An 11,735-nucleotide genomic window follows, 5' to 3' on the forward strand; every position below is an offset into this window, starting at 1 on the left:
ATCCAACATATTCCAATTCAGTCATTTTAAACTGAAGCCTTTGCTTGCATCTGTTCCTGGGAGTGCGGTAGAAGCCCCAATTCATCCACAAAGTCCTAAGCGTCCAACTGTAACCATGGGGTTTGCGTAAATAGGAACATTTTTTTTCTTCCAAAATCCCATCTCTTCATAAAAATTTTTGTTTACTTTCTTCAGACACTGACCCTGGGTTTTTTGGGGGAAGGAGTACCCTAAGTAAAAACTTCTCCAGCCTCTGTGTACTCTCTTCACACAGACACAGAGTATATACATACACACACATGCATAGGTGAAGATCTACTTGAGAGATCTCTTCTCTTAGAACAAGTTTAAAGTCATCTATCGAGTATGATGTTATGGTTACTGCTTCTATGTGTGTAGTAGGTCGAGTAAGTTCCAAATGAAGAGCTCAAGTAGAACTTTGCCCATACATACATACACGTATGCACACACATACATACAGTGGAACTCGAATTTAACAAGAACTCGGATTCAACGAGATGAGATAGATTCCCCGTTTTTTTCTTTCTTTAAAATTAATGAAAGCAACCCGGATTCAACGAGCACTTAAATCAGCGAGCTCAGATTCAACGAAGTCGCTTCCAGGGTGAACAGCCCCCGCAGACGTGGCTTCGTTAATTTTTCTCCCAGAACAAACTTTATCTATTCCCAGAAACCATCCTTTGCACCTGCATCATGAACCATTATTCACTTAGCCGATTGCATGCGACCAATCAGATTCGACACGGGATCTTTGAATGAGAGGTGAACTCCTTGTCTTAACCTCTAGGCCACGAGAGACTCCCGATGTCGGTCTGCCCAGTTTGATGGCACATAAATTCTGTATGCTGCCCGGATACTTTTCTCTTCGTGATCGTGTAATTTCATCACTCACCACAACTACTTTTCTCACCCTGCATCAGGGTAAAGGTAAAAAACGAACACATCCCACCTCTCCCTATCCTGGGCTAGCCTCTTGATATTGTTCCAAGTCTTCCCACTTTTCCGTACATCGTATAAACATGTAGCCTACATCATTCTCTGCTTCAGGTTCCACATGACCTTCCCTCCAATCTCTTACTTTTACACTGTCGATTCCAATCCAATACATGTGTATCCCTTTTTGTTATGCAGCTGCTTGGTTTTTTGAGAGTACAGTATGTGTATATATATTATAAATAAGACTTCAATAAAGAGGATCCAGGGTTGTTGGTTTTTTTAAACAAGTGTCTAAGAAAGTTGTCCTGGATCAGGTGGACAGACAGGGTCACCAGCGAGGAAGGGTTGAGGAGAACACGACAGAGCCCAGTCGGAGATGGAAATGGAAGGGGGATATGTTTTTGTTTTTGTAAAGTGTTTTACGACGCTCGCAACTGCATAGGTCATATGAGCGCGCGGGACACACCTAATATTTTCACTTGGTAGGAAATTTTGAATTTTGCCCGGGTGGCGGCCGAAGCCTACTCTTATCGATTTTAGACCACCAAGGGATCTTTAACGTGCGCAACTTGCACACGGGCCCACCGAGATTTTTTCGCCCTTGTCCGAGAAGGCTAGGTGTAGATCTTTCCAACCGAAGATCAGGGGTGTGGCTGAAAGACAGCAGTAAGAAGAAGCGAAGGAGTAGCAGTAGAAAGGCTGCAGAAATAATCAGGAGCCCAAAGGAAGGGGCAAAAGAGGTTGGGGGGGGGGGGGCAGAAGGAAGAGACGAAAGCAGACGACAAAACATTGCTAGAGAGGAGGAAATGAGGTGAAAGGAGACAGATTTAGAGAAGAAAATTTTTCGGTTGCTACCCGGATTCGAACCCGGGACCTTTTGTGAGTGAGAGGCCAACACTTTAACCTCTAGGCCACGAGAGCCACTGACTGAAGTGTCTTTAGGCCATTTCCAAAGGGGGGACATTTCTCGTTCAAGCATAGTAGAATTGTAAATGGGCTGGCTCATGTCACGCTCATAACTGTGCCTGATCTACAACAGGGAACTGCTGCTTTTTCTTTCCTAATCCTTACTATTGTCATTTTCCTCTACTTCTTTTGTCTGTTTGTCACTTTCTTGTGACCTGCTATTTTAGGGAGCCTTGATAGACGACTTCTCTGTTGACACCCACCCCTTGGCGCTCATATGACCTTATGCAGTTGCGAGCGCCGTAAAACCCTCTACTATAAAAAATGTATATATATGTTAAACTCGGATTTAACGAGCTCGGATTCAACGAAAACTCGGATTCAACGAGAGGAGATAGATTCCCTGTTTTTCTTCTTCTTTAAAATCAATAAAAATAACCCAGATTCAACAAGCACTTAAATCAGCAAACTCGGATTCAACGAGGTCGCTTCCAGGGGGGAAACAGCCCTCACAGACGTGGCTTCGCTCATTTTTTCTCCCAGAACGAACGTTATCTATTCCCGGAAACCCTCCATTGCCCTGCATCGTGAACTATTGTTCACTTAGCCGATTGAATACGACCAATCAGCGGCCTTTTTTCATACCAACACATGCGTTGTTGGCACACGCACGTGTATACTCTGGCGTGTGTCGGGGTCGGATGGGCGGCCTGCACACGTGTGACTGTGTCAGGGGGGGGGGGGGGGGGGGGGCACCAGCGGTCCGGGCGTTGAACGTCGCATATACAAACGCGTCAGTCTGTTTTTCCCTCGGCAACTGATCATTATTACAATAATACGCTAGTCTTGATGTAGATCTACGTAACGAATTGTGCGCTGGTCTATGGAATCAAAAGTTGCCGTATGCTCGGCTCTACACAACAAAACAACTTTTTCTTGGTAAACAATCGAGATGACACAGGTTTGTGTATTTGAACGAATCGGTCTTTTTTTTACACAGCTCATAATATGCAGGCATTTCAGGCACTATTTGAACTACTTGTGACTTCTCTTTATACATTACTTGCTCAGTGCATGTAATTGTCTGCACAAAACCTCGTGTTTGCTATAAACGAACACTCGGATTCAACGAGATTTTAGGTCAGGCCCAACGACCTCGTTGAATCCGAGTTCCACTGTATATAATATATGTGTGAGGCAGCATGGTGAAATTGAAACCGGGTGCTCGTCAAAATAATGAAATCAAAGAAACAGGTATTTTTTCTGTCAGTTTTTTATCAAATTTTTGTTTTTTGGCTAAACACCTGTTATGTTCATAGTAAGTAGACAAACACTGCATTTCCATGTGAACGTTGCTGAAAAACGTTGATTAAAGGCACAAAATATGTAACATTTAAGTTTTCAAGGTCTCTCAAGCTATTGAAATTAACAAACATAGGCGGCCATTTTATATTTTCTCGCGCTAATTTTACTGATGAAACCTGGTGACCCCACCTCTTTCAATCCCAAATATCTCAACTTCTATTCAAGATAAATGGGTATTTTTTTCATTGAAAGCAAGGTAAATAGATAAGTATAATATTCAGATTAGATCTATCAATAACTCCACACGCCCAAAAATTTACGAGTGCCACATTCCACCACGTCGTGACACAAATAAAATGCACATGCACACAGGCAGACATACAGTATATATATATATACCCTATGTATAATAGTAACACACAACAGCATTAAACGTAAAGCAAGATAGAAACACAAATTGAACCAAAATGAGGTGAATGACTGAGCATTCTCTTTATTATAAAAAAATACTATAAGAAGAAGCATCCATCACTGTACACTTTTTGCAGCTATCAACATATTTGCAAGGAACATACATTTCTGTTTCAATCATGCCTCAGTACAATGAACTTCAAATGCATGCACAACTAGAGTCAGAAAAGGAATGTATTTTTCAACAACATGTTACATTTTTATCAAACTGCACATTACGATTACGAAAACGAAAAAGTGTTCAGCACAGAAGCACCTGAAGCAAATGATTACAGTTACAGTGTTAGAATCCCCTAACCCAAAGAAGTGACAGGAAAATGTTTTATGTCATTATACTCATGACAATATTTTGAGAGACTCTGAAATTTTCATTCAAATTTTCTCATTGACCTACAATTCTTTACCTTCTAAATACTAAAAGTCCCATTCCCCCTTTTTCAGGACACAATTTTCTACCATTATCATCTTAGAAAAGCAGGCTGCACACATTTCATACACATTTTTTTGGTTACAAATACAAGGTCTTGTTTTAAACTTAGTTCAAAGTTTTTGTTCGTGAGGAAATAAGAACCTATTTGTAAAAGTCTTCAGAAATGTGACATAGGCTGGGAAAGTTGACAGTGTCAATAGTTGATGAACGCTTAAACTTAAACAAAAATCTGACTTTCAAGTCTTTGCTCCAGATAAATAAGACAGAAAGATGATTTTTATAAACTAAAACTTATCAATCAACTAAAAATAAATGACAAAAAAAGAAAAGAAGTCGTGTTATCGTAGTCGTCAATTTCTATTACTATTACAAATATAAAGCATTATTTATATCAGATGACCACCAATTTAATTCAGCGGTAGGCCTATCTTCTTCACATCATCAACAAAAAGGGTGAAAAAAAAAGAGACTCTTAATTAAGTAACTAAGCAAACGCTGAGGACAACGATGAGTGAATGACCAAGCATTAAGGCATAAGACCAAATCTTATCTACCTTTTAACTCTTTTTATCCTGGCCGTACCCCCGTGGAATCTGTCCCCGTCCTGGGGCTACCACGCCATATGAGTTGAAATTCAGGGTGTATATTTCAAAGTGCTCTATTCCTTATGTTTACTCTTAGGTTTTAAGGAAATTTGGCAGTTATGTTAGAAATTGAATGTAGCTATTGTACACGTATGTGGTTAGGAATTACACCAATTGCAGGACGTAGACTTTGAGGTGTATTCCACCTTCCAACTTGACCTTGATCGCCGCACACACGAAGTCCCATTGGATTTTACAGATCTAGCCCCAGCCATCGATACAGCACGAATTTCAGTACTGACCCCTTCACCAGGATCTGAATCGCTATTAGATGAGTCTAAGTCCAGTTTGTTATCATCCACAACGGAATTTACGGCACTTGATTCAGAGTCACTTTCATCAAATTAGTCTCACTCCCCCTCACAACCCAGCGCAAATTCAAACAGTACTTCATCGGTCGGGAACGTGCGTTTTCGAGACATTTTTCAAGCTTCTACACCCATCAAAAACAAAGAAACCCCTGTTCATTGGAAGACTAAAATATTCAGACAGAGCTAGCATCAGCGTATTCGCGTAATTTGGTAATTACAAGCAGAACCAGCTTCTTCGATGTGACCGTATCGCTGTTCTGAGTGTACTCGTAGCCAGGATTGGTCCTCGTTACGAGTATACTTGTAGTCGTAGCCCAGATAAAAAGAGTAAAACAGCTAAAGTAGAAATGATTAAGCGCCAACTTGTCTGTTTCTTCTCATCTTTTTTAAATTTGATGATCAAGAACAATTCTGAACCCTGTCTGATTCAGCCCTGAACTCACTCATAATGGCAGGCTGATTTTTTTAAAACTACGTACACCACAGCAGCTGTCAAAATCAGTACAATATTTTTTTTGTAAGCACAACAACCTTGTTGTCATAGTGTCATCCAAATACAGCTCTTTGTTTTCATTGGCAAATGGACATACAAAACAACCATATCCAGACCCATCCTCACAGACGAAAGTCCCCCCCCCCCCCCTCTCTCTCTCTCTCTCTTGGTCTCACAAGAGAATACACACATACAACATAAATTGACTTTCAGTCAACACATATATACCATACTATATTCTACAAATGATGAATTTAGCTGTAAAAATGTACAGAAGTATTGTTTTTTTGGTAACATATATTATGTACAAGATGAAATGAAGATACAGTAGTCTCCGCCTAAACGCACACCATACAAAAGCACGCTCCGCTCAAACGCACACTTTCGTTATTTGATGGGTTTTTACTCTATAATTTAGACTTACAAACGCACGGTCACTCCCTCTAAACCCACGCTCCGATCCTCAAAACACGCCGACAGGTAAAGCTTGACCAGGGGAAATTTTCACTACAACCTGCACAGCCTGCAGAAGACAAGCCTACAAAATAGGTGAGCGTGCCCCTCACGCCGAAAAAAGTGTGATGGACAGTGTTTTCACACCCAACTTTCCACTGACACATAGGTCTAGGACTAGTCGGTGAAAAGTTGGAGGGGGGGGGGGATGGGGGGACTGAAATGTTTTTTGATTGGTCACTGGAAATGTATCTTTGAGAGAAAGTTTCTGACTGGTGTTTCATTGACTGCGTGTAATGTTTAGTTAGATCATAGCCTGATATGCGACACGCGTAAATACCGTAAAACACTAGACAGGCCTCTATAGGATTAAAGATTAGTCAATTAAGCCTGATCAGCTGCGCTCGAAGAACTTATTCAACGAATCAAAAGAGAAATATTTCTCTGAATGTAGAGAATGATTCTGCATGAATTTGCGGTGGAGGGGTGGTCGCTTGGAGAGCCACGTGGCTGGTCTGTCGTCTCTATGATTACGACTATCACCAACAGTTTCCTCTTAGGCTATCTGTTCCCGACGTTAATAGTTCATATATTCATTACATTGAGTCTGTCTTTCTCCCCCCCCCCCCCCCCCCATTCAACGCCTTTGTATTCTTAACCCCGGTCGGGGAATCCTTTACAAAACAGTCACGTGTTGTCACATTATCTGCCAAAATGACCCTCTAATTAGGTCACTAAGGAATTGAGATTACTGCGTCCCTTCCTTCCCTTGCAAAGGTTTATGTAAACGCACGCTCCGTATAAACACACGCTAAGGAGACCTCCCAAGCACTGTGAGTTTAGGCGTAGACTACTGTACTTTGCTTAATGACGAAGTGAAAGATTTTTTAAAACTGACACTGTATAAGGAACAGAAGCTGGAATGTTTGAAAGTTCGCATGATTTCACTCAACATTCACTAACCTTATCACTTCGGAACCCTAGGGCTACGTAAACTTTTGTTACCAGCCAACTTAACTGAACAGAGTTCAGTCATTCAAGTTACAGTCACAGAAAGTGAAAAAGTACATGTTGTACTGGCATTTGAATGACAATAAATGATTTGCAGCGTCTTCAAAATATTTGCTGAAATTGTTAACAATTCATTAAAAACAAAGGCACTTGGAATTTGTCAGCAGCCTGGAGAGAACATGATGTCTTTTTCCAGTGACTATAGCAAGAAAATAATTGAAGTTTCCAATTTAGTTTTAGGCACCAAAAGGAGCTTTATTTGCTTGCTTCTAAAAATGCCAGGGCATAAAGGTGTTTAAAAATAAGACAGGAACATATTTTTAGAAAAACATAAACATAAACAAAAATCATTTTTTAAAAATTATTTCACTTGTATAGGGACATTATGTCAACCTTTCTAACCCAAAACCTAAGTATCAAATGATTGAGGAGCCAAGGTTAAAGATGCTTTGAAAACAAAAATTTAGAAACACTTTTGAGTTTAAAATTCTTTTTAATGAAAAAAAAACCCCAAGACCCCCCCCCATGTAACTATTGAGTAAAGAAACTGCTCTGAAACATTAAAAAACCAAATTACTGTATGAGAAATCTGTAAGAACTACATAAGGTGGGACAGCTTTACAGAACAACAAAATTTGGGGGGACAAAACATGCAAAAAGACCCCCAAAGGCTATTACAGCTCTATAAATAGTGCCCTAGCCAAAAAGAAAAGTTGCGAAAAATGTAAATCTCGCAATTGCCTCATCCAGTATTTCAATTTATGATCCCAGATCAATGCACTCACAACAATTGACCTTCACCAAAACAATTTCTTTAAATCTGTTGTTCATGATAAATCTAAACTTCGGAAAAGAAAGGCCTGTCTATCAAAGTGTCATGTGGATGTGAAATCAGGTTAGCCAGTTGTTTTCACTAAAAACTCCTCCAAAATGCTGCCTTCAAACCTGGCTAATTTTGTCATTTCTCTTTGATTTCGACAAAGCAATTCTGCTATCACAAAATCCTGTAAGCAAAAAATGTGGCTAGACCTCCAAGTGCAAACATCATCACTTTAGAGACCGTATTTGAGACTGCAGTGTTGCATCCATTCCAGTCATTGCAGAAGCAGTATGTAAATCTAGAGTCGATGGAATCCAAAGGGTTGAAAGGGTCATTCTTACGTGCTGGAACGCAGTAACCATGGCGACGAAGAACAGGCATTCTTAGGCGATGGCGAGTGGACTTCAACAAATTCCTCTCACACTCACGAATATACCTGGGTTCTTCACCTGAAAGAACAAAACAAAAAATATAAGGACATGCAATGAGAATTTTTATTTTTTTATTTGCACAATTTAAAGCTATTAAAACAATTAGCCTACTTGTACTTAGCTACTCCAACTGCAACAAAACAAACAAAGAAACTGAACAGAAGTGTTGTTTTTTTACATAAACAATGTCATACAAAAAGGATCAAGTCAAATTTATCAACGAACATTTGGAACCACAAATACAGGACACTGGGCTTTTCATTACTGAAATAATATAATATATCATGTAAGTTTACTATAGTTTCCAATCAGCAGTTAAATCCCATTGAACAAGCGGGTTACGTCAAACTTCATTCCTACCCTTCAATTGGAGAATCATAGAGCTGGAGATTAAATAAAACATACTAAAATCTTCAGACTTAAATGGGAGTTGTTTCTCTAACTACTCCCAAGGCCCCTGTCCAGCCAAGTCTATTATCAGTCAACTAGAAACTATAGCTTGTTCACTTTTTCCTGTCCTTGGTTAAAACAAGACAAAGAAAAATCGCTCTGTTTAAATATTTTAAGGTCACTACATGCGGGTCTAAAAGATGACCAAAAGAATCTAAAACATGTTTTCATTTATGTTGGCTTAAGCAGGTTGAAACAAAAAAATTTACAGCACAAACCCAAAATATGAAAAAGTTGACATGTTTTCATCACCACCACACTTTGACACATGTGCCTGTGAAAGTGAAACACTGTCTAGTGCACCAGTGAGTACTTTACTAGACTCACATGGAAATGATCTTGGGAGGAAATATATACAAGCTTACACTGAAATGTGGGGATAGGGTGGTGTCTGTCTCAAAATGAGCAATTGGTAGACGAGGTTACTACTGTAAATCATTGATATTGTGGTGACCCTGTGAATACACCCAAAGGGTGGTGTTTAATATATAGTAGGCCCAAATAAAAATAAAACATTTTTATTACGAGATCAAGATTTTTTAAAAACCCACATACATGGTTTTTGTTTGATCACTGGCCTACATGAGTGTCATGAAAAGTTGGCATATCTCCCCTATATCAGATTTAATCATGAGTTAATATTATAATTTTTAAAGGCACACAGGCAAAAGTGAACAAAAGTGGCCAGTTCATTATCAATGGACTCCTTTCTCATAAGTTTGTCATACCTGGCACTTTCTCAATGACCTTGACACAGAAGCTGTCTCCACAGTCCTTCCATGGGTACATGCGCCAAACAACACTGTCCCCACAGCCACCCATGGAACTCATACAGCGATGACACAAGATTGCTTCCCCTGTTGAGAAAAACAAAGAGTAGTGAGCACAAGCATTCTTCTTAAATAGCTAAAAGCACATCTACTGCATCCTGTAGCTTCGCTTGCTCCTGACTGTGGGACAAACAGCTTCTATCTAAAAATATGCGGCAGGGCAAGTTCTCAAACCTGAGTAAGGACTAGTGTTCGAGGTACTACATGAAGCTGAGAGCGAGAGAGAGAGAGAGAGAGAGAGAGAGAGAGAGAGAGAGAGAGAGAGAGAGAAAGAGCTGATGCAAATGACGGCCAGTCAGTTCTATAAAAAGGCTAAAAGGCTGTCGTTATTCTCACCCGGGGTGAAAATAATATCCATTTTATTCTCATCTGGGGTGAGAATAATATTATATTGTTATTCTCACCCTGGGTGAGAATAAAATGAATATTATTCTCACCCGGTCTGAGAATTCAATGGGTTTTTAGATACCCGGGTGTTGAAAACGGATGATAGAAAATAATTGGTGAATTGTAAGAGCGTGACCGTTCGTGACCTGCCCCAGAGCGCTGGCCGATTTTTCTAGACTCCCGCAGGGAATGTTATTGTTTCATTTTTTAAAAATCTTGAGTTGAGAGTATGCACGCATGTTCACTAAAACCCTAGACAAGTGTAAATATATTCTAAATTCAGAAAGGAATTCACTTGCCAGAGTCTAAAAATAATAGCCTTAACTGAAAGCTAAATAAATAAATAATAAGTTTGTCATTAGTAATGTTAGAATTGGCATTTGTTTACAACACAAAAAAAAAATGTTTAGGTAAGATTGAAGAAAACCGGACCAGCGAGCGGACTGACTTTGCATGTCTCAACCTTAGGAATTTATGATTTTTCCGGTTTTTAATATCTCTCAATGGAGAATCTCGGACCGGTAGATCTATTCATTAAACTTTTGTCAGGGGGGAGACCCCCCTGAACCCCCCCTCCTCCACCCCAACCACCCGCCCCACTTTCTCGTGCAATAATGTACGAGTGGTCCGGTATTCTTCAATCTTCCCCATGTTTAATTGTTATCCCTAGCAGAACCCATGATTATTTTGACCATAGGCTTATTTTTTTCTTAATTTTGATTGGTTAAACCATTCAAGAGTAAAATTTTCCACATTAGGCCTACAGAACCAATAAATTAATACTGTAGCAGCAAAAGGTGACGCTATTTGGTCAAAAGATAAGGTTTTTCCCCAAATCGACAAAAGTCGCCTCCCGCGCCCGAAAGCTGGCCCGCCCGTTCTCAATTTTAGTCGCCTTGCGCGCTCAGCGGAGTGAGAGAGGGAGGGAGGCGAGTTTAGTCGCATGGAGCGCTCAGTGACAGGGGACCTCTATATGTTGCCCAAAACGAAAAAACCGGGTGAGAATAGTAGGCTGTCTTTATTCTCACCCGGGGTGAGAATAGTGTGAAATTTTATTCTCACCCGGGGGAGAATAATATCCAGTTTATCCTCACCCAGGGTGAGAATAATCACTGTGCTATATAAAAACCATGGACCCTTACTGATACTGCCCTTCTTTCATTTACTGACATCTTCGGATCCTAACTGCCATATATATATTATTTATAATATATACACAATCCACCACTCCTCCGTCCAGGGTAGTTATTTATGTTTCCAGTCAACAAACCCACCCGATCGTAATAATTTTCAGAAACACGGAAGTAGGAAGTATAGTTCTATTTTCTATACTTTCATTTGCCGATTTTCAAAACGCTACTCACGACTAGAATCTAGTCTAGCGATCGACTGGACAGGCAGGTGGGTCGGCGAGAAGCGACAATGCTTTCTACATAATCAGTTAAACAATTAACAGAATATTATGTAGAGAAACATTGTTCACTTACCATAGTTCACAAAGAACACAAGTATAAACAACGAGGCTATTGTGACAGTCGCCATCTTCGAAGTTGTTTCTACCTGGAATGACCTATTTTGGATTTCGGATTCAGAATCAGGAACGACAATACAGGTGAAAAAAGTAAAAAATATGGAACGGCAGGTATCCGCACTAAACGAAACTGAACACGCTTTTCGGAAGATAGATGTTTTGTCAGGCTAAAGGTAAAAGATAAAACCAATGTGTTTTGTTGCAATTCTAGTATTGCTGTTGTCATCATCAGTCGTTTTGCAGGGTATTTTAAAAACGTCTTTTAAAACGGTATCTTAAAAAGTCGTTCTTTTTCGGGGGAGAGG

At 39.9% G+C, this 11,735-nt stretch overlaps 1 protein-coding gene across 2 annotated transcripts in view; it reads right to left on the reverse strand.

Moving 5' to 3' along the window:
• Window positions 1–7,210: 7,210 nt before the first annotated feature.
• The window catches only part of LOC101853784, a 14,248-nt gene continuing 9,723 nt past the window's right edge, over window positions 7,211–11,735 (reverse strand). Inside the window, exons 1-3 of one of the 2 annotated variants that reach the window (XM_005097211.3) lie at window positions 11,387–11,663; window positions 9,411–9,539; window positions 7,211–8,250 (exon numbers count right to left, since the gene is read on the reverse strand). In XM_005097211.3, coding sequence (XP_005097268.1) covers window positions 7,976–8,250; window positions 9,411–9,539; window positions 11,387–11,441 — 459 coding nt within the window. In that variant the 5' untranslated portion in view covers window positions 11,442–11,663 and the 3' untranslated portion in view covers window positions 7,211–7,975. Of the gene's footprint in view, window positions 8,251–9,410; window positions 9,540–11,386; window positions 11,664–11,735 lie in introns of those variants that run through there. The other variant, XM_035969480.1, reaches the window with a different exon arrangement.

Source organism: Aplysia californica, unplaced genomic scaffold (genome assembly GCF_000002075.1).
Source record: "Aplysia californica isolate F4 #8 unplaced genomic scaffold, AplCal3.0 scaffold00149, whole genome shotgun sequence".
NCBI classification, from domain to species: Eukaryota; Metazoa; Mollusca; class Gastropoda; order Aplysiida; family Aplysiidae; genus Aplysia; species Aplysia californica.